Source organism: Oncorhynchus masou, chromosome 24, assembly GCF_036934945.1.
Source record: "Oncorhynchus masou masou isolate Uvic2021 chromosome 24, UVic_Omas_1.1, whole genome shotgun sequence".
Taxonomy (NCBI): domain Eukaryota; kingdom Metazoa; phylum Chordata; class Actinopteri; order Salmoniformes; family Salmonidae; genus Oncorhynchus; species Oncorhynchus masou.
In genome coordinates this window covers 80,722,027-80,746,495 of record NC_088235.1, presented here as the reverse complement: position 1 = coordinate 80,746,495, position 24,469 = coordinate 80,722,027, and the positions used below count along the sequence as shown (strand labels likewise).

General features: G+C 41.1%; 1 protein-coding gene across 1 annotated transcript; it reads right to left on the bottom strand.

Annotated features, from left to right (window-relative positions):
* Positions 1 to 45: 45 nt before the first annotated feature.
* Positions 46 to 16,278, bottom strand: onecut3a (one cut homeobox 3a). Its single transcript, XM_064932960.1, has 2 exons — positions 15,237 to 16,278; positions 46 to 338 (listed from the first exon to the last, which is right to left on the bottom strand). The coding sequence occupies exons 1-2, from the start codon at positions 16,276 to 16,278 to the stop codon at positions 46 to 48; spliced, it is 1,335 nt and encodes a 444-aa protein (XP_064789032.1).
* Between the last annotated feature and the right edge of the window lie 8,191 nt (positions 16,279 to 24,469).

The window sequence follows — 24,469 nt, the reverse complement described above, 5'->3', positions numbered from 1 at the left end:
CTACCTTCCCATCCCCATGCCACCCCGTGGCTCCCCCCGGGCCTCTCAGACTTTGGAGAAGGTGTTGGCCGAGGTGCCCGGCTGGCCGGGGCTGGTGCCGTGTTCGTCGTGCCAGCGATCCACGCAGCGGCGCCGGGCATTCATGAAGAAGTTGCTGACGGTGTTGAGCTCCAGGCCCAGCTGCTGGGAGATGGTGATCTGCATCTCCTTGGACGGGCGCTTGTTCTCCTTGAAGATGGCGATGAGTGTGCGGCGCTGCAGGTCTGTGAAGACCAGCCGCTGCTTTTTGGGCGCCATGTTGCAGTCTTTGTGCTGCTCCTGCTCCTTGCGCTTGCAGGCTGTAAGGGGTGGTAGAGTTGGGGTTGGGAAGACAAAAGGGAAGAGATAAACATAGCATAAATGCAGTGTTATAGTTATAGTACTGTAATACTATATGAATATGAGTATTTCAGATAGAGTAAAATGGTGAGAGATGCAGAGGGAGAATTAGGGGAAGGTGTGGGAAATTAGCCATTAGCCAGACATAAAAACAGGTTTCAACAGCAGCAAAATAGATTGAGCTCCCTTATATTGCCATGTATTAAACTTGGTGCCCAGTGGGAATATTCCTTCCATCCTGCAGAGTGCAGACGGAGCTAGCCTGCGGTGAGCTGCTCTGGCTGCCTGGTGGAGACACTGCTGTTTGATTCAATATTAATGCAGTTTGGGTCGCAATGGGAGACTGAGTGACTGTTACACAAAAGTGAGCGTTTGTGTGTGTGTGTGTGTTTGTGTGCCTGTGTGTATGTGTGCGTGTGCACACGCACGCATCCGCGTGAGTGAGAGACAGAGAGTGAGAGAAGGGAGAAAGAGAGCTTAGTGTGTGTGCATGTGTGTATGAGAGAGGGAGTGGTAGAGAGGGAGATATTGACCCACATTGCTGTAGGAATTGGGGGGTTCTCTACAGGGACGGAGGTCAGAATCCCCTCCAGCAGGTCTGCCGTCTGCTACATCAAACATAGAGCCACTGGAGCCCTGTCCATTGAGCTCTGAGGTGGTATTTATAACTGCCTCCAACACAAAATGGAGTGTTGAGTGTGTACTGACTTCTATGAGGAGCAATTTGAAAAGAAACCATCTAGTAATACTTAGAGGCACTAAATACAAATGTACAGAATATGTCATGTACAGTAAACTAAGTATGAACTATGTATAAAGGTGAAATGAACAGTGAAAACATGATGAGACGGGTATAGATGCGGAGGAGGTGTGTTTCGTCCCTGAGGATTCAAGGCAGTGGGTTATTTCCCCTGCTGTTGCCATAATTACCCTCTTTTCTACCTTTTTTCACTCCAATGTTCCTTTATTCCTTTATTCTTCACTTTCTCTGATGTGTGTGCGCCTGTGTGTGTGATTGTGCTGAAGTGGCTGGAGCAAGGCTTTGGCGCTGTGTGTCTAATTACAGTGGTCCAGAGCCCATTGATCAGCCATTGCATGTCAAATCTGTTTACTACAGCCGTCTAACCTCCACACCAGCACATCCATCATATTCATGTTTCACATCAACACTACAGGCCTTTCCTACTGTACCCACATACACTATACACTGGGTCTGCACTATTGACACACTTGTACAGTGTTTAGCCGACCCTATTGACATTAATTTATAGCTCATCAGTTAGTGCTGCTGGTTTAGTTGTGGTGGTGATGATGATAGTTTCATATAGTCTGGATGTATCATCATTGTAGTTAGCTTGAGCAACAGATGACATTAGATTCAACAGGCTATTGATGTGTGTAGTGTATAATTATTAACACAGCTATCCACTCTTATCCCTCTCTCCATCCAGCCCCTTCATCTCATTATGTTCGAGTTGTACGCAGAGCTCTGTGGGAGACTTTTGGCCCCGTTGTTTTATCGTCTCTTAGTCAGTCAGAAGGTGTCACTAGCGCTGTGCCCTGGCCGTATGGGGCCCCATACTGGGCTGCCTTGCTACAGGCGCTGGATTTAGTAATCAATAGCGATCGATCGATGAGGAAGGGGGCCCTGATTACTGAACCAAGCGCGCCGTAGAGAAGAAGAAAATCGATCACTGCAGCTTTTAGAGCTACAGTAGGCACAGAGACGGACATAAACTCATGCACAAAGAACTATCCACATTGGACTCATAATAGAAATGTATTTGGCTTTTATTTTTGGCTTTCAAGTTGGTCTACTCTTTCCGGCCTAACACCCTGGCAATTAGTCTACCCGTTCGTTACTTAGCTGTGGCTGCAGTGGAATCATCGTAGTAAAATTAATAAATAGATAGGCTAAATATATACAATTATATTTTTTTGTTTATTCAATATTTTTCCGTCCTAAACTTGAGAATTGTATTGGATAATCGCCTATAGCCTACGTTTGGCATGTGTATAAGGTTAGGGGGAAGTTGCTATTAAAGCAACTCATTCCAAACAATATTGTATTAAGATACAATACTGTGGCGCATGCTTTGGCAGAAACAAAATGTGCTCTGAAATGTGTTCATATAAGATTGAAGCTATATGTACCTACTCCTCTTATTAGTATTGACATATTGTGCAGAATACGAGCCTAAGTTCTCACATTTCTGTAAAATGCCATTTAACACATTTTAGAGATGGTAATCAGAGTAGCCATCAGAGTATAGGCCTACCCTACTCAATTAATCATCATAATTACCAATCGATACATTTGGGTCGGTATAGGGTTTACCATAATATAGCCTATGGGTGTCCGCTTTTGTCATGGTCACTCAAAACAATCTCACAATAGACGGGAGTATCCTGACTTGAACTCATTTGTATTGAACCACAATGTAAAGTCTAAATGTGTGTCAATATAAAGTTGAAAGTTGTGTAAAAACTTTGAAAAATAGACTAACTTCTCTTTCTCTGGGAGTTATTATTGCTAGCATTACAGAGGTTACGGGAAAGGCCCTGGGTGTTCAATATCGGTTGGTAGATTTGTGAATAATTAATGTGTGAAAATCAGTTCGTGTAATTAAATATGCATCAGAAGAGAATGGGAAGAGGCGGGGCAGGGACACAAAACATGCAGGGAAAGGAGACGGATGCTAAATAACCTACAGATACTAATCGTGTCGTGACGCGCCATGTAGCAAGCGTCTTTCGAGTTGGTTAATTGTAGGTTTTATTTGCTAAAATTTTGTAGAAACAATGGTTCCCAAAAACCGCTATGTAATTGCACTTGCCTACGAAGCTTGTTATTCGTAGGACTTCGCTTGACAGTTCCTGGGTTATCCAAAAGCCATCCAAAGGCCATGTTGCCAATCTTGTGCTGCCTTTCTATTTGTATGAGAAAAACAGAAATCTACTAGGTGTAAAATAAAGTTCGTGCCAAAAGATAGAAGTAGCCTAATCTTTAGACATTGAAATCACATTGGATCTATGGAATGAACGATATTTTGTAACGAGTTTTGGTTATTGGCCATGCAGAATAAATATAATGCCCCGTAGGGCGATGATCATCTAGTCCTACAATATAGCTAATACTGTCTAATAGCCATGGCTAAATATTTAATGTCAACAGTCCTAAATGTAAAACACATCTCCGTTCAGGACTTCTGGTTAAAGTGTATAGGGTGTATGGTCTACTCTACCGATGTAATTAATCTACCAATAAACATTTTTACTGGCTGCGGTTCAACATCATACACACTATAAAGCCACCTTCAAGTCATGCTTCCATTGCCCTTACAGAAAAGAACCCGAGGCACTTATCTCTGCCTTATAAGCACTGCCAGTTGGCATGTATCAATGTGTTATCTAAAACTCTATTATTTCCCCCTGCAGGATTCTAGATGCCACAGAATCGGATGCACCTTTTCTCCAGACCTTGAATAGTGCTGTAAGATGGGACGTGCAGTATTATAAAGGAATGTTTTTTTTGTTTTTCACTTATGTTGTGTTGCACAAAGATTGATAGTATGTGTATCGACTGGGCTGCACTTTAAAGGCTAGTTTGTACAGTATTTATTCCATTCAGACCGCAGGGCAGTGCCAAGGTTTCCCAATGCAAAGTACTTCCAACTCAATACTCCTTAATGTAATGAGGCAGAGTTGATGCTAATATACTGATAACTTGATACAATGTGTTTGTTTACCTTGCACACTGCTCTGCTGCAAGGCATTCCCCCACGACTTTAATAACACTTTGAAAGTCACCCGGCTCAAATCACTTGATGGAAGAAGAATGGTTCTAACTGCAGTTCAGGATAAATTCAGTGGTAGCGTACGTTTTCATTTGACTTTTTTTTATTTATTTTTATTTTTTTTAAATATGTTATTTATAGTTAATATTTTACCAGTCATTAGGCTACCATTATATATGAGATCATCAGTCAGAGATTTCTTTGTGTGCAACATTCACCAGTCAAATGTTGTTGTTTTTGCTTTAATATTTGCCTTAAATAGAAGCCAAGTGATCACTTCCTTAATCACCTTAAGATACATATTATGAAGTATGCAGGCCCAGAACCTGATATAATACAATATGTACGTACCTCATTACTTGTGATAACAGCTGTGCCATTCACAGTTGCATAATTCCTTTGAAAACAGTGCTCAAGTGTTCAGATTATCGATGGAAACATTCAGATTATTACCAGTAATGTTTAACTGAAGTCAAATGTGACTAAATTAGTGTCTTGGCAAATGTTGTAGACGTCATGCTTAAATTGATTGATAAAGCATATCATAATTGGCAACAAAAGTCAGTGAAAGTTGCACAATGAAATATGGTGGCATTTCTCAGTAAACAGCCTGCAAGGGAAACGTAGGAGTGCCCATCTATAGATTGCAATAGTGTTATAAACTCTACTTTTGTTTTATGATTAAACATTTAGAATTGGGTGACACCTCATTACTTTATTTTATGCACTCTGTCATGTTGGTGTTTCCCTGATTTAAGAAAGGCAATAACCGACTGATTCTTCTTGTTAGAGATATACAGTTCATGTGAAACAGCAATACAAGTACTAGTGCAACATGTTTGCAAGAGTCAGATCATGTTAATACATTGACTAACTTCGCTGAGATTGACTTGATCTATACTTAAGACTACAAAATAATAATAATAATAATATTTTTACATCAAGAGGTCTGTCATGTCTGTGAGTTTCTTATCTAAATCCTAAATAACAACAGGTGTATCTCAAATTTGGACGACATTGTCTATTTGTCTGTTTATAAATCATTTGATGTTATGGGATTCGTTGTAAATTAATTGTGAACTTATTTGATGTATATAATCATAACACATTTGATCTCATTGTTATTATTTTTAAGTTATACCTGAGTTACTAATCCCCAATTTTAGTAAAAGACACGTCATGCTTCCAGATGACTTTAAAAAAAATAAACAAACAGGTAGGCCTATATAAATAAATAAACACATTTCTGAAATAAATAAATATGTGAGCGTGTGAAATCTGTCTCAGCAGCCAGGCTAGAGGTGTGTGCTCTGTCGGATTTGAAGTGGGAGAGCAGAGGGGGTGGGGTATGGTGGGGGAATCGATAACTAACCGCACCGTTCAGCCAACCGGTCTGCCTGGGATCGATGGCTTGAATGGGGCTGATCTGAAATTGGGTGCGGTGCGACTCTCTCCCGCAGAGGCCGGGCTACTGCGGGCGAGAAACAGTCACTATGTCAACCATGGACTCAACCTGTTGTTCATAATTACTTACTATGAATAACTGGCATGTAACAAGTCATTGGGTCAATGTGAGAGGTGGACATGCAATATGCTTTTCAAATCATTAATATGGGCTGTTATTTAGTTTATTCCAATAGGGATTATCACCTCATCGTTTTCGATTATTTAAGTGCAGTTATATTATGTTGATATTGTGAATGTGGGCAGTCTTTTCTTGTGTGATCGTACTTATACACATTTGTTTTTGCATAGCCTATCCTATTCTTAAATTGTTTTATAGCAACAAATCTCCATAGATGGGTTGGTTAAAAAAAATACACCATCAAGCGATATATATAGGCCTACAGGCCACAACATCAAATAGACAATGAAAAACTCCAATACCCTGGCCCAGAGACTGTTGAGGTATGTTGTTTTACGTTTTAAAATAAAATGAAGACAAACAGTCAGTGTTATTTCATTGGCAGTATAGATGATTTACCGCAGGAAACAACACATATCGTTGAGTGAGTTGTGTGGCCAACATTAACACTGCGCACCCGCCTATCAGTAAGGGAATCTTGTTCAAATCAAATTGTGTTTGTCACATACACATGGTTAGCAGACGTTAATGCGAGTGTAGAGAAATGCTTGTTCAAACATCACAGTGGTGTTTGTTCTTCCGTACTCATATAGGCCTACTGTTCCTGGCATGTTCAGAACTTTAATTTGCTCTGTAACGCCAAAAAAAACAACATATTGCTTAGGCCTAGGGTACCAATCCTACCCCTGTTTATTAAGTTAAACCTTAAGTTGATTTACTTTACGTCGCTCTTTGAGTATTTTTCTTATTTTTAGTGATTTATGGGAAGGTCTGAACATTTTTATCACTGAAGCAGCCTGCTAATCATCTCAAAGGTCAATTTTGATGGATTTAATTCTGCAGTCAGCTGAAAAAACAGTGCAGATGAGAACTTGTATGGAAAATGTTATTCAACCAACGAGGCAGCTCAAATGGCTGCAAATATGACTAAATAGTAGCCTATGTAATAAAAGCAGAATTGTAGTATCAATAAATACTACGAATAATAATTATTATTAGAATTAACAAATCAGAGTAGATTGAATTAAAATGAATCCAATATTTTATCAATTATATAACTATAGTCTATCGAACAAAAGTGGAGCATGGTAAAAAAAAAGTTGGGCTTGAGGTCACATAATATGTGGGTGTGAGTTGCGTTAATGAAATTGGAGACAAGACCTGTATCATTAACATCTAAAACACTGCGAACTATGGCGTGAAAGTATCAAAAATGGCAACAACCGTGTGGCTAGTTTAGGTAACATAATTATCTGCATTGGACCCAAAACAAATGAGCTAAAGGAGCTTGCCTGCGTTATATGATTGAGATATACACCGTGGTGTAATTATTGTACCTTGTGAAAATCCTGAACGAATAGTAATAAACCGCAATTAATGCCATACATGGGCATGATTTACATACAAGCACACGTACACTCATACACATATTAAGTGTGTTAATTTTGATATTGGATTATTGAATGTGATATGCATTTTATGTAATTATGTATATATATAGCTTCTATGAGCAACAACATTGTTCATTTGTAGCCAATAGTAGAAAAGGGGTCTAAAGATTCCGGATCCGTATTGGCCTGAATAATCAAAACGATAGGCTCACTGAATTGATATTCAAACATCAATTCACATTTTTATATTGGACTCCACTCCGTTTGTTTATTTCGCATGTAATATCGCATTGATTATTTCATCAATTGATTTCACGGTCGTTTTGTTCCTTTGTTGATTTGTGTGGGTTTGCCCAACTGGAGTTTCGGGTTGCATCTGTGGGTACTGTGTGTGTGTGACTGCGGTTTTCTGCAATCGGCTGGTGATCGACCCAGGTTACAGTCAGTGTATTTGAGCGCATGCAGGCTCGGCTCTCTCAGGTTAGGCCGTTTGGACATTCAAATATTTGTCTTTTTCAGGCTCTTTAATTATTTATGTATTCAATAATATGTCCGTAATATGATCACATATTTGTTCATGTGAAAGTATGGTTAATAACAATTTGTCCTAACTTTCAGTTTTCCGTCTTCAATGAGTCAAGCTGCATGCTATTTGGAATTACTTGTCTACTATTCAACTCTGAGTTAAATGAAAAGTTTAAATGTTGGAAAAAAATGTGTATGGCGTAAAAAAAAGGAGGCGTGACATTCCCGTGTGTTCTATTTGTTTTACTATTCATACCACTGTAAAATGTAGACACAACCATGTGTTATTGTGCAAATCATCTTGTTACAAGCATGCACAACATTACGCCCCTCGACTGCTTATTTATCTCTTTGCTGTGATCCGACAATAATCGATTAAGCCAATTCTGTCTGCAGATGATTGTTGGCATGCAGTGCCCGAACACGTTTTATGGTAATAGGGGCCTTTTCGGAAGTCAGTTTTAATCATACTTTTACAAAAGCATACTCATAAAACATCTTATTTCTATCATCCGTGATACTGCCGTAGAATTTGTATAGGCCTATTGTCTACAACCGAACCTGTAATATGCAAACATGGTTGTGTTCATTAAATCACTATGAATTCAGTATTGGTCTATGCATGAGGCTGCTGTCATTGCATGTTGCCATTCAATTATCAGTGCAGCCTAATTGGTTGGCTATTGGCTAATGCTGCCCTATTATTAACCTATTCGTTCAGGCTTAAATGGGGATGTGTGCATTTTCTCTCCTTCAAAGAATTGCGTGGGCATTGTCTTTCCCTTGTTCTTCGAACGTTGCACTATTCGCCTTAGATCGGGCATTAAACAAGCCATTATCGGACCTTTAATAACCAATGTCCTGTCTGGCGTCAGATAAGCGTCTACTGCTAAAAGGAGAGAGAGAGCATTTCAGCACCATGGCGCAGAGATTTACCACCAGGCCCCGGCTACGCAGGGCGCACGGGAAGTGTTGTATTGGACAGTATACGCACCCATAGAAGTGGATGCAGTTGACTTGCATTAGCTCAGATTCCATCATCACATGCACGCGCATTGGCTTGGTTGATTCTTGTCACAACATTTTCACACTACAAATACCCATTTAGGCTACAAACAGCATAACGTGAAGGTTGGCTAGATGTATAATGTTGTCTCGCTAGCTACTCATTCCACTTCACCAAAATATTTTGGGAAATCGATTAAACCCAAAACGATATGCCTTTGTTTCAGCCATATGCCAATTCACGTGTTGATAATTAGAGTCACAGTTTACGGTGCCAAAGTTATTTTGGATAGAATATTCAATGTGCCTAATAAAACATATGATAGGCCTACAAACAGCATAATTTTCATATTATCTGGCAGGGAAATGTTGCTGTGATTTCAGGCTACAACAATGATCCTGTAATTCAGCAAATGGCTTCTCTTACTGTTTTATATTTGAAATCGGTGACGCAACGTCATTTAACCCTTAGATGCTAGCCTCGTGCGCACAGTTCAGTCTCCTAGCAATTTGATTTAAAGGTCATTCTCTCCTATCGATCCGGTTTGGCGAGGGGGCGACGGAAAAGCGGAGGAATTGATCATCTAAAATAGAATAGACGGTATTCTAAACTGTAGGCCTATTGAGGCAAACGGGTTAGAAAGACCTATATGTGCTGCATTTATAATTGCATGCCCCCGTGTGAATTCTCTCTCTGCCCGACTGTGTGTGTGTACTGTGTGTAGCCTGTGTGAGCATGTACATACAGGATGAACATTTGAACGATATTGGTCCCTCAATATGCAGCAAGAGTGCAGCAAGGCTACTGTACAGCGTGAGTGGGGCGCAGGCAGGTGCGACTGCGCACATTTTCTTGTGTAAGGGACGGAATAGTATTTTGTCTCAGAGCTTTACTTTATCATTTATTGATCACTTTGTAATTTTCAGAGTAGGTCTGTCTGGGCATAGGCCTAATCTCATTTTAGGCTATTCCCTTATCCATAGAATACTGCTTCACCATTTTAGTGAAACGTCAACATAGCCTATGATTAGTGGAATACTAGTTAGGATTTGGTCGTGTGAATGCAAGTGCCAATGAAAGCATGCGTTTAATAGTCATTCCGTTGTACGTTATGAAGGGTGAGCTGTTAATGGAGAAAATGGTGTTGCACATCAGCGGAGGGGGGAAGTGTTAGCGGGAGTAGGCCTATGCCTGCATGGCGTAGCTCCAGCGATGGAAGGGAGAGACCCGGGAATGGAAATCGATACAGATTCAGAGCTCGCCAGATCAGCCTTAACAATGTATGGCGCAGACGCACTCAGTATCCCGATCACATACACACATGCAGGCACATAGGCTACACTGGAAAAATGGGGAGCCGTGTCTGTGAGTGCACGTTCTCCATCACTATACTCAATTCGTCTCCTCAAACGCAGAAAAACAAATCAGAATTCGTCATCTGGCTGCATTGACAAACATTTGGAATGGATTTGAAGAATGTGAATAGATTTTCATTTGTGCCCCGGAGAAAATGGCCCCTATTGTCCACAACAGCCACATGATTTCAGTGTGTGCATGCGTGCGCGCGTGTGTGAATCCCAGTAGACCTATTTACAGCACACATTGCTGTGCTTAACAAAATGCGTCTGTGAAACCGCAGCTGCATGATTCTCTCCCCTTCTGTTCCCCATGCCTATCAATTATTAAAGTTCGCATCGATCATTTCGCAGGCCTGTATCAACCCGTCTCTTCATGAAAAAAGCCTGCTTTCGATTATTCTAAATCAATCACGCCTAAAGGCTATATTCAATCAAAACCGCTAACCGGATTTCCGGGTTAGAACATAAACAACATTCTTGCATCACAGCTTTTGATTAATATGTTGCTGAGTGTCGTTTAGCTTCTTTTTTTTAGCTTTTTTAAGTACTGGAAAAGGTGCATTCTTGAGAAGAATCTCCCAGAAAAGTGTTTTCCAGATTGAGTATATGGACCTTATTCTAGGGACTGAACTATGTGTCTTAACATAGCCCACACAGGATGGTGAGACTGATCTGATTGTGACATTGTGTGATATTATTGATCTTGACATGTTGATGGTGGGTGAAGGACATACAGTATGCTAGACGCAGGCTATATGAACATGTCAAAAGAAAGAATTTGACTCATCTGGGAGATGAACATAGCCTACCTCAACCATACATTGTTGCACAGTCTTTTATTACTACAAGCCCTTTATACACCCCACACATGGTTATCTGCTTAAAAAAGGAAGACACCTGTACCATGTCAGATATATAGTTGAAATGTATTCAATTTTGAGTTTGCATCCCAATATTACACTTTAAATACTTAACTAATGATGGAAATAAAACAAAACCGTTTGACATAGAAACACCAGATTTTCAGCGTAAACAGTTTATAAATTATGAAATTATGACAAATATGAATACAATTCCACCCATTGGTTCACTAGGTCACTTCACTGCAGGAAAGGGCTACAGCAAAGCCAAAATTCATTACCTCAAACAGGACAACAGTACGGTTCTAAGATTTCAGCACCATGGACAGCGGTGATCCCAAATGAAAATGTTTTTTTGTCGGTGGGGGTGAGCATTTCTGTAGCAAATACACTTGGAGGTGGATAGAAATGCTAGTGGTGTGTGGAACAGGCTGGGTTGGTCGATGCTTAGGTACAGTGATGGCATTGGGATTATGTCCCAACTGTTTAGAGGCAGGCAGACATTTTTCCGAGTATATGAAGGATGCATGCATGTGGATGACTGCTAGGTAATAGATTCATAAAATACTCATTTTACTTATATTAGCTTTTCATGAGTAGCATAGCCATCTTAAATATTCCTCCATCCATAAATAGGAAAAGGTATGGGGACAGCAGAGAGGTTGACCTCCCTTGATGTGAATGTAGGCCTAGCCTCTAATGAAGTTGATTGAGCTATTCTCTCCCTATCCATAGTCTGCCTGTATTTTGGTACAGAACAAAACAGAACAGAGAATAATCTCACCCCCAAAATCGAATTTTTACAAACGACACAATTTTGATATTCCCCCTTTACATTTTGGATAAATGAGATTGATGCTCTTGCGAAATTTTTCATTGCGTCGTATTTTACGCATGGGTGGTTTGGCAGGATCGAATCATTTTTGTTGTCTCTATTGTCTTCCTCTTGGCTCCCGAGTGTGTCTGGAACAATGCGTTGGTGAATACATGTTTACACAGATCCAGGCTGATTGTATAACCCAACCCCCAAAGGGTGTTTTGAGAGTGAGTTTGCCATCCAGTCTACAGATGTAACATGATTACAACAGAGAGAGAGAAAAAGGTGTGCAATGGGGGATTTTTCCAGTCTCTCCACCCCCTTCAGCTCCCGACACCCCCCACCGCTCTGGGAGAGTCCAATGGGAGAGAGTGCTGAGGCGGAATAATTGATAGATGCACTGGCTATCGTTATCGATCACTGCATTATTGACCCGACTAAATACATTGAGATGGAGTGTGGAATTCAACGCAGATGCAAATACGAATTGTTTTGATCGTAAATGCAATCTTTAAATGTCTCTCAGACCTCCATTTTCCGTATCTTTCTCGACACAATCCAAGTTGTTGTTTTTACCTATAATGCACCCTTGTTTGCGTTGGTTCAACATTTCAACATATACACTTTGTGAGCTTGTTTTTGTAAATGAGCTGTCCTAAAAAGCCAATCAGCTTGATACATGATCAACGTAATGCTTTACGAGGCACAGGTTGGACTTAATTGTAGGCCATACTATAGGTTTGTACTTTAGTGAGATTCACCTTGCCCTCCACTCGGGGACAACGCAGCACACATTTGTAACCATGTGTTTTATGGTGTGCGAATAAAGGGCATGCAGCCCCCCTCATTTGACTACATCGTGCTCTGTTTTTAATTTTCTGGGGAAGATTGTCATGTGAGTGTGCAGACACTGGCATTTTCACATTAGCTAAGCAGGGAAGCGGCATTGATTTGTGGGACTATGATGAATTTGGAATAGTAATTTGAATGTATTGATTGATGTGGCCGACCGAGAATCCGCACCCTCCCTTTTAGAATCCTAACTCTCACTCCCAACCCACATGCGCACAGTGGATAATGGCGAATTGAAATGCAATAAGTAAAATGTAGCTCCCACCATTTACATACCACAGTCATTTGTCATTTTGCCTGCGAGCAACTGACAGCACAAGGTAGCTCACATGACAACAGACAGCACGTCAGGGCCAGAGGATAACCACTCGCTCGCAAAGAGCGCAGCTATTTAACAATCACAGCCATAATCATAACCATAACAACAATAACCATAACAATCACGATAATATCACTACTACGAATGATATTGATTGATACTTGATAATAATTAATGATACTTGCACTATACCTATTAGGCCTATAGCCTGTAAACTAATGAAGTATGAAGAATAGCCATCGGGGTACAAATAGAGCACAGGCGTATCAATTCTAAAATGAATGCATGCTAACGTGCATGCATGCTACACATACACAGGCATACTGTAGGACTACATGCATGCAGAAATACACATGTATGGGAAGTTATGTGCCATAGCTCTAGTTTTGTGCCTTCAGTCCAGTCATTTAGAGGTTTGTATCATAGTGTGTGTGTGTGTGTGGGGGGGGCCTTTAAAACCCCACTGCTCAATTAGGTTTAACAGCAATGGCACTTAAAGAGACAATTGTAGAGTGTTTAAATCTTTATTTACCAGAACCCCACTAAATGCGGAACAATTTACATGCCATTAAGTGCTTTTCAATAGGGCATTGACTGGAACTAAAATATGCCACTATATCTGCTTAATTGAACTGTCCACTGAAATAAGACAGAGAAGTACTGATTGGCGTTTTGAAGCGCGTGCATGTCCAAACGGAGTCATTTGGAGAAACATCAATGAAAGTGGCCCTCACTTCCAACTCGTTAATTATCTCCTAAGCTTTATATCTTGTACAAGAACACAGTTTTCGGTTGCTTTTTTTTTTGTCTTCTTGGAGCTTTCACCGCAGGTGCTTGGGATAGCCGGGTGGTCATTGTTCCAAACTCTTACCTCTCACTGGACACATTAATACATGAACTGATGAATGAATACATGGTTATAACTTATGAATTCAGAGGTAAATGTGGAAATAATGGATAAATATTTCAATCGTAGCTATATAAACATCCCATCTCTCGAAATATATTTCTCAGTCTCAAAGTGGAGTGATTATAGCAATGATTGCCAATTAAATTGTACATTTCTGGTGCGTTTCCAAACTTGAGACCAAGTATTGATTATGTTTGGGGTTCAACTAATACCAATAACATTATTGAAGTAAATGCCTTTAGCTTTTTTGCTTTGCCATCCTTAAGTAGGTTAGTGTAGGCCTTAATACCTTATAGTTGTGTGCATTAGAGTTGCATAGACCTATGTAAAAACAACAACATACTAGGCTTATGTATTTTTAGAGCCAGTACAGGCTACAACACAATGTACAACTTCGACTGTATTGTTATTGCTGATGTTTTAGAGTTGGTATGGAAAGTCATCGTTCACAGTTCATTCTGACATTAGGCCTATTTTTATTTCACCTCCATTCAGTTCTTATTTTCAGTTCTTATTTTACTCTTACTTATTCATAATCACAATATCACTATGAAGTCTCTATTCCACCTATAAAGGACTTGGAAACTTTATAAATAAAGCGTAAGCCGCAGAATGTTGAAAATCAAAGACAGGCGCATCTGTTTGTTGAGCTGTCTTTCAGATCCAAATCGATCATTTATCAGTGTTCTACTTTGAAAAGGGACGCGGGGACCCGAAGTATCGATTTGCAAGGGGTCACGCTCCCGACTCGCTGCTAGGCCCTAGCATCTCAGACGCGCCTTGTTTGTGCCTCGCGGAGTAGACAGGGGAAGGGAAAGCCCACGAGAATTCCAGGTCCATTTGATACATAACACGCTGACAAAACGATATTTAACATGAGGCTAATGGAACGACTCAACACCAGAAGAAGAGTGAATATGTGCATTTTGAACTTCTGGTCAATAATCCCACCAGTGTAGGCCTAGATGCGTTATTGTGGCCCAAATTATACAGTTACAGAGAAGCACAATCAATTTGATGCAGGGCTTTCCCTGTTTGATTTCCTATTGTCTGTGGTCTAAACACCTTGTCGCGTGTGTGTGTGTGTGTGTGTGTGTGTGTGTGTTCCCCATTACGCGCGTGCGTAAAATTGATTCAAGTATAACGTTGGAAGCACACGTTAGAATATCACCTGCAGAGTAGACTACCACAGCTGCTGTTTACTCAAGAATACTTTATTATATGAGCATGAAGCAGTCAATCAAATCTGGATTTAAATATATTTTCAAACAACCAATTCAACATGCTGGTTTAACAAAGTTTAAAGAATAATAGCCATTGTTAACTCCTCAAAGAATCTATACTAACTTGTTACAGTGATATCTGTTTGAGTAGCGATTGATAGTCTCGCCACATTGACTTCTAAGATCCCTTCACATTTGGACGTCTCTTTACTCACCTGCTAGTCTGAGTGCCGACATTCTCTGGAACTCCGGTTCTTGCAGCCACTTCCACATCCTCCGGAAGGTTTCCCGGCCAGACTTGAGTTTACTCCAGGGCTTAGGGTTCCTCAGCAGGTCAGACAGGGTACCCTGGGACCGACACAAGATCCGCTGGGCGAAGATGGCCTGGGGAATGCTGTAGCGCTTGAGTTCGGCCGTTATTCGTTGTGCCACCTCCTTGGTGTTTATTTCTTCCACCTGCCCGGACCCACCTCCCTGCCCGCCCCCCGCCCCCTGCCTCTCCCGGTCAGAGAGCATGGATCCGTTAGCCTGAGAGTGCGGATGGCTGTGATGGTGCATACCGTTCAGGGATGACATGATCCCGGCCCCGTGGCCCCCAAATCCCCGGGCCAGGTGTTCCTCGCTCCGGGACAGCATCGCTGCGTGAGACTCGAAGCCTCCCGAAGAGAGCATCTTGTCGTTGGAGAGGTGGGCTCCTTGACCATATGCGCCAAGAGTCTGCTGCGAGTTGTGCAAAGACCCGATGCCGTTGGAGAGAGGGGACAGTGGCTGGCCCATGCCAGACATGTCTTTAGGGTAGTGGCCGTAGAGGTTGCTCATTGAGGCAAGGCTCCTGTCATCCCGCATGAGCGTGAAGCTGCCGCTGACGTTACCGGCGGTGAGACGCTGATGGGCCGGATGGTGGTGAGCGTGCGGGTGGGGATGATGGTGAAATTTATCCGAGACGGTGGCTATGGGAGGCAGGTGCTGCAGTGGTGTCAGCGTAGTGTAAGTGCTGCTCATGGTCATCCCGGAGTCGCAGGACATAGTCATGGCGGGGTGCAAGGGACCGGACAATGCATGGTCTGTGCGATACTCCCCAGCTCCCTCTAATATTGAGGCCATACTGGACACCATGGCTGACCGTCCGTGCGACACCAAGTTCCGATGTGACGCCAAGGACTGCCGTGCGTGGTGCGGAGAGTTCATTAAGTCACCCGTTTGATGAGAATGAGATACGCCGTGCAGATTTCCAATGTTTTCCATTGTAAGTTCCATTGTTGAAATAATCTTTATTTACACCTCTCTCTCCCCTCTCTCACTCGTGCGCACTCTCTTGTTCCCTCGCTCTCCCTCTCCCTCTGTCTCACACACTCCTTTCCAATAAAATGTTAACGATTTCAAAGCCAAGCCATTGATTGTAGTAGTCTCTTCAGTCAATCCAGCATGATTTCAAGCGATCAGTTGCCCGCGACAGAGCTGTGCCACCAACCACTGCTCACACTTCTGGTATGGTGCCTGCTTGTTTGTAACCTATTCCATTCGCTGTAGCGCACCACTACTATCGAAAGCAAAGGCTGTGCTTCCAGCGTGTATGTTGACGTGCCCGCGCAAATGTTAAGACGTGACTGTGCATGTGCGCGCGCACTGTGTTACAGTGTTAGCATTCAGTCCAAAGGTGGACTGACCATCTGGCATTTCGGACAAATGCCAGATGGGTTGTTCCATTTTTAGCCCAGTGGCGCTATCTGACTTGGGTTTTATGGGCAAAATAATCTTTAGCTGGCTAATAATGGGGACCTCAAGGATAAAATTGTCCGGTGTGGGTGTCTCGGGTGAAAAAAATGGCTAGTGTGGCCACAACAGAAAAAATGGACAGTTGCCATTAGAACTCCCAGGGCCGATTTCTGGTCCCAGTCTGCCCCTGATTCAGTCTGGGGCTGTCTGACATCATTAGCCCTTTGTCAGACAGAGGTTTGCTCATGTTGTAAACTAAACCTGGAATTCCTCAACAAGATTACATTGGACATTTAAAGAGATAAGAGACAGACATGTATCTTAAGCCAAACTGCAAGCCCTCGCCAAGCAACATTTACCTTGAGCTATTTGGGAGTCCTGGATAAGAGACTTTGGTTTAGCCTGATAAAGCTGCCTAACTTGGCACCAGAACATGTGATTTCTCAATAGTTAAATATTAATTGAAATGCTTAACATCATGCTACTGCCATGAATAAAAGCTCTGTTCTTCTAAAAAAATCTTGCACTTTGTAAAAATGGCAAGGTAGCCTATCCACCTTGGAGTTTTCAGTCAGGAGAGGACACACACATTGTTTATTTCACACACATGCTATATGCTGTTTGTTTTTTAGAATGCAATTTAGGGAGAAGTCATTGGGAAAATGCTATGCCTTTTGTTGTGCCTCCACAAAGTATTCACTCCCTTGACTTTTTCCACATTTTGTTGAGCTACAGCTGGAATTTAAAATAGATTAAATAGAGATTTTTTAAATATTTTCAGAAATGTTTACAAATCAATGAAAATGAAAAGCTGAAATGTCTTGAGTCAATAAGAATTCAACTCCTTTGTTATGACAAACCTAAATAAGTTCAGGAGTAGAAATGTGCATAACAAGTCACATAAGAAGTTGCATGGATTCACTCTGTGTGCAATAATAGTGTTTAACATGATTTTTGAACGACTGCCTCATCTCTCTACCCCACACATACAATAATATGTAAGGTCCCACAGTGGAGCAAAGAATTTCAAACACAGATTCAACCACAAAAACCAGGGAGGTTTTCCAATGCCTCGCAAAGAAAGACACCTATTGATAGATGGGTCCAAATTAAAAAGCAGACATTGAATATCCCTTTGAACATGGTGAAGTTATTAATTACACTTTGGATGGTGTATCAATAGACCCAGTCACTACAAAGATACAGTCGTCCATCCTAACTCAGTTGCCAGAGAGGAAGGAAAGCGCTCTGGGATTTCACCATGAGGCTAATGGTAACTTTAAAACAGTTAGAGTTTAAAGGCTGTTATAGGAGAAAACTGGGGTTGGATCAACAATGTTGTAGTTACTCCACAATACAAACCTAATTGACAGAGTGAAAATAAGTAACCATGTACAGAATAAAAATGTTCCAAAACATGCATCCTGTTTGCAACAAGGCACTAAGTAATACTGGAAAAAAATAGTCAAAGCTATTTACTTTTGTCCTGAATAGAAAGTGTTATGTTTGGGATAAATCCAATACAACACATTACTGAGTACCACTCTCCATATTGTCAAGCATAGTGGTGGCTGCGTCATGCGATGGGTATGCTTGTAATCATTGCTATGGGTATGCTTGTAATCATTTTGAAAGTCACATTTGGAAAATATTGCACAATCCAGGTGTGCAAAAACACTTAGAGAAAAAAAACCCAGAAAGACTCACAGCTGTAATCAATGCCAAATGTGATTCTAATATGTATTGACTCAGGGGTGTGAATATTTACAGTGCATTCGGGAAAGTATTCAGACCCCTTCACTTTTTTTCGTATTTTGTGACGTTACAGCCTTATTCTAAAATTGTTGAAAATGTTTCTTTCCCTCATCAATCTACACACAATACCCCTTAATGACAAAGCAAAAACACTTTTTTTTTAAATGTTTGCAAATAAGAAAAACATACATTCCCCTTGAAAGGTATAGGCAATAGGCCGTATGCAATTGTATGCAGTGAATGTGGCAACAGTTGGACGCTATACACTGAAAAAAACAAAGGTTCGTAAATGGTTCTTCCTCAGCTCTTAAGGTTACTTCAAGAACTCTTGCCTGATAAAAAACCTTTGAGGTAAGTGTGGGGTTCTTGACATGGCATCTACGGTTCTTCAGAATTGTAAAAGGTTATTGAAATGTATGAAAGCCAGCAGATGTGTCTCTTTTATAGCAAAGTGTTAACGAGTGTTGATTTTTCCATGTAACATTTCTAGTGTTGATTCAGGAGTTAAAGTAACACTGTAAAACGTTAAATTAACACTCAGTGGTGAAAAAGAACATCAGTGTTGTTGTTAATAAGCAGAGTTGTTTGTTTCAATATCTGTTTTTGCATGTATGTTGATTGATAAATAAATGTTACGCTAATCAAATACAGTATAAATACATACATTTTTTTCGAAACTATTCCAATCTGTTACTTGGACATTTTGCACCCGTTACTGAAATGGTTGTTCCAGTTTAGATGTTTAAGGTAGTCTGATATCTTAGTCTTCCCAACCCTTGTAGCCATTCTGAATGCAGGTGAATGCAAATTCCAAATGTTGAATATCCCCAATCTGGCCGGATTCCAATAGGAATTACACATCATATTGCAAGTCAGCATAATGTGCCTTGCAGGTCTGATGTGACCTGTGAACAACGAGTTTCAGGCCACTGTATTATGGTAGAACTAGGCCCTCAAAAGAAGGCCTTATGAAATCTGTATTGTATTGTCTTAAATAATTATATTTGAATGTCAACATTTTCACTTATGATCTCACTTGGTGAAGGCCACAGGACCAAACATGTATATTGAAGAAGGCACGACAGCGCCTCTTCCCTCTTAGGAGGCTGAAAAGATTTGTCATGGGCCCTCAGATCCTCAAAACGTTTTACAGCTGCACCACCGAGAGCACCTTGACTGGCTGCATCACCCCTTGGTATGGTAAATGTACCGCCCTTGACTTCAAAGCACTACAGATGTTGATGCGGATGGCCCAGTACATCATTGGGGCTCAGCTCCCTGCCATCCAGGACCTCTATATCAGGCGGTGTCAGAGGAAGGCTGGAGAAATTGCCAAGGACTTCAGCCACCCAAGCCAATGGAGTCAAAACGCGCGCGCGCACACACACACACACACACACACACACACACACACACACACACACACACACACACACACACACACACACACACACACACACACACACACACACACACACACACACACACACACACACACACACACACACACACACACACACACACACACACACACATCTACACTTATCATATGATGTTGCTACTATGTTCTTTATTTATCCCTTATTATTATTATCTATCCTGATGCCTTGTCACTTTACAAGGCCTTCATGTACATATCTACCTCAAATACCTCGTATCACTGCACATCAATCTGGTACTGGTACTCCCTGTATATATTTTAATTCTTGTGTTTCATTGCATTCAGTGCATATGATAAATACATTTGGAATGGATTTGTTTTTTAATTAATGCAATAACCATTTCAAACACAGTCATGGGTTGTACTGGTAACTCTAAAACTCAATCCAAAGGCACCCTGGGGAATATGCAAATAAGTCTTGAAACCCTACAGCAGGGATATTCAATTTCTGTCCTGGAGGGCCAAAATATTTCTGGTTTTGTATTTTTGTATGGTTCTTCAGAGACCCTAAAACGGTTCCCCTATGGCATCACTCTCAAGAACCTTATTTGGATCCAACTTGCACCTTTGGTTTTAAGAGAGAAGGCTACTGGTGCCTCACCTATTATTCTTGGTCTTAGGTCTGATTTCCTTCTTTAGGTCGAAAAAGGGGGCTAATCCTTAAGAGGTTTTAAAGCTTGCTGCCTGCTAAAGTCAGTCCTAATTCATCAGTGTCAATGGATCTATAAATCAGGGTGCGATTCATCAATAGTGCAGTAGTAAAATATACAGACGCCAAAGGTGCTTCTTTGGATCACGAAAAACATCAGATATGGGATTGTAGAAAAGGCTTTTTGGGTAGGCGGTCCAAATTTTGAGGATATTTTACTCGTAGCTCCACTTTAAAATGGGATTTAGCCTGTCAGGTGGTTACCTCAATGCGTGAATAATTATTGTGGCCTATTTGTCTTGATTTTCTTTGCCTGATTTGTAAATTACATGCCTAGCTCTGTCAATATTCAAAGACTATCGGTTTCAAATGACATTATTAATAGTTCTCTTTTGCATGTGTAACTGTATATTTGTGTATATAATCAAATATAGCCAGCCGTGTGCTTATGCAGAAGTTAATATGCAACAGTATTTTCAGAGACAAATGATTACTGCTAGATTGTTGTTATTTAATAATCTCATGTAAAGAACTAAATACAACCAGTCAGAAATAAACCTATGGTCATAGGAAAGGAAATCCCAGAAATAAAATGCCTATTTAAGCTGTAAAACTTTGTGCACAATGGCTTTGAAGAGCAGGGATGTGATGGATGTGGAACTATGTTGGACACGAGATGATCCCTCGCTGATCACGTGATGACTTCAGAACCAGTTCCACCTTTAAGCAAGAGCAATGGTGTATGATGCGCAGGTATCCATAATTTGCCTAGTAACAGAGTTCCATATGACTAAAACAGTAGCTCAAAACACGTTAAAAAACATCCCACATGAATACTTCTGTGAGTAATACAGGACACGTCTGGATAAAGCAGCAGCCATAGAATAATTAAGGAACTTTAAAGGGGCAACGCACAATTTTACTATAGTGCTTTACTGGTACTATCAACTGCACTATGATATCCAAAAGTAACACAGGGTTACACTCTCCCCTGCTTAACATCGTTGTCCCGACAATCCAGTAACATGATTGAGCTAAGAGTTCTATTAGCTTTTTAATGACTTTACACTGATGCTGCATTAATTCACTTTGTTTTGTGACAAAATTTACTAAGAACCTCCCTAGGTCAGAGAGCTCTTTGAGATCCTCACAGTCTGATACCATAGGTGTGATTTCCGCCAGCATCATAGGATAACTCAATCTGTTGTGAGGTCTGCGCTCCTGAGTCAAACTTCTTGGAGCAGTTGTGACCTCCTCCACTGTCTCAACAATGGACTCCACCCCATTGGGCAAAGATAACTCTTCGGCTTAAGGATCAAGCCTTAATGATCAAGCCTTAATGATCAAGCCTTAATGATCGAGCCTTTAATGGTGAGGATTGTGGTTCACCTTTCGCAATATCACCTGCCAGAACTTCAAAATTCACTGATACACCCTTTCCCATGTCATGACTCTCATGACCACTTGGGAAAGGCTCCAGGATGTCTTCATCCACATCCTTATCCATCTCTCTAAAACATCACCTCCATGCTTCCGCATTCTCTGCCTGGTGTTAGGTGGAGTCAGGACGTTCACTTCTTCCTGCTGGTTATCATCAGATGGGGACAGGAAGCCGCAGGGTCTTAGCACGTCACAGTGGAGGGTTCTTTCTGGGCCGTCGGCTCTATTGGACCTCACCTCAAACACTATGATGTCATCTGATATCTTCCGTACCACAATGTGCACATCAGACTCCCAGCGATCAGTAGCTTGTGTTTCTCTCGAATGCACTTCTAGACGAGCACTCTGTCAACTTAAGTGATTGTAGATGCTATCACTTTTGAGTCACATCTGCATTTGTTGGACATCTGACTCTTCTCTGCAGATTTCACAGCCAACTCGTGAGTGTACTTCAGTCATCTCTTAGCTGTTTAGCGTAGTTCTGATGCATGGTTGCAATGTGGCCAGCAGGCCTCAGGCCAAAACAAAGGTCAATGCATAACCAAGCTTGTGGCCCAAACATGAGAAAGAATGGAGTCTCACCTGTTTTGTCAATGCGAGTGCAATTGTATGCATGTACTATGGGTTCCACATAATGTCTCCACTCTTCTTTTCTCTTGTCACTCAGTGTGCCTAACATGTCGAATAAAGTCCTATTTAAGCGCTCAACAGGATTACCACAAGGGTGGTATGGGGTTGTTTGTGATTTCCAATAGAGCATATGTCCGCTATCAGCTTAAACTCAAAACTGGCTCCTTGGTCACTATGAATACTCTGAGGAAATCCATAATGAAAAAATCAAACTCTCCTAAAGTGCTCTGGCTACAGTCTTGTTGGTTTGACCTTTAGTTGGGATAGCTAAAGAGTACTTTGTAAAATGATCTGACATCACTAAGATGTTTCTGGTGTCTGAATTGTCAGGTTCTTGTGAGAGAAAATCTATACAGACTAGTTTTAGTAACATATAGTGTCAAGAAAAAGTATGTGAACCCTTTGGAATGACCTGGATTTCTACATAAATTGGTCATGAAATTTTTTCTGATCTTCATCTAAGTCACAACAATAGACAAACACAGTCTGTTTAAACTAATAACACAACAACAATTACACGTTTTCATGTCTTTATTGAACACACTAAACATTCACAGTATGTGAACCTTTGGATTTAATAACTGGTTGTCCCTCCTTTGGCAGCAATAACCTCAACCAAACGTTTTTGTAGTTGGAATCAGACCTGCACAATGGTCAGGAAGAATTTTGGACCCTTCCTCCTTACAAAACTGCTCCAGTTCAGCAATATTCTTGTGATGTTTGGTGTGAACTGCTCTCTTGAGGTCATGCCACAGTATCTCAATTGGGTTGAGGTCAGGACTGGGCCACTCAGAAGGTGCATTTACTTCTGTGTTTTGGGTCATTGTCCTGTTGCGTCACCCAACTTCTGTTGAGCTTCAATTGGCAGACAGACAGCCTTTTATTCTCCTGCAAAATGTCTTGATAAAACTTGGGAATTCATTTTTCCGTCGATGATAGCAAGCTTTCCAGGCCCTGAGGCAGCAAAGCAGCCCCAAACCATGATGCTCCCTCCACCATACTTTACAGTTGGGATGAGGTTTTGATGTTTTTCTCCACACATAGTGTTGTGTGTTCCTTGTAAAAAACTCAACTGTAGTTTCATCTGTACACAGAATATTTTGACGGTAGCGCTGGAAAATCCAGGTGCACTTTTGCAGAATTCAGATGCGCAGCAACAGGTTTTTTTGGATATCAGTGGCTTCTTTCATGGTGTCCTCCTATGAACACCATTATTGTTTAGTGCTTTACGTATCGTAGACTCGTCAACAGTGGTGTTATTAACATGTTCCAGAAATTTCTGTAAGTCTTTAGCTGACACTCTAGATTCTTCTTAACCTCATTTAGCATTTTGTGCTCTTGCAGTCATCTTTCTCTTACAGCCACTCCTAGGGAGAGTAGCAACAGTGCTGAACCTTCTCCATTTATAGACAATTTGTCTTACCGTGGACTGACATCAAGGCTTTTAGAGATACTTTTGTAACCCTTTCAAGCTTTATGCAAGTCAACAATTCTTAGGTCTTCTGCGATCTCTTTTGCTCGAAGCATGGTTCACATCAGGCAATGCTTCTTGTGAATAGCAAACTCAAACTTTGTGAGTGTTTTTATAGGGTCAGGCAGCTCTAACCAACATCTCCAATCTCGTCTCATTGATTGGACTCCAGGTTAGCTGACTCCTGACTCCAATTAGCTTTTGGAGAAGTCATTAGCCTAGGGTTTCACATACTTTTTCCAACCTACACATGGAATGTTTAAATGATGTATTCAATATAGTCAAGAAAAATACAATAATGTGTGTGTTATTAGTTTAAGCAGACTGTGTTTGTCTATTGTTGTGA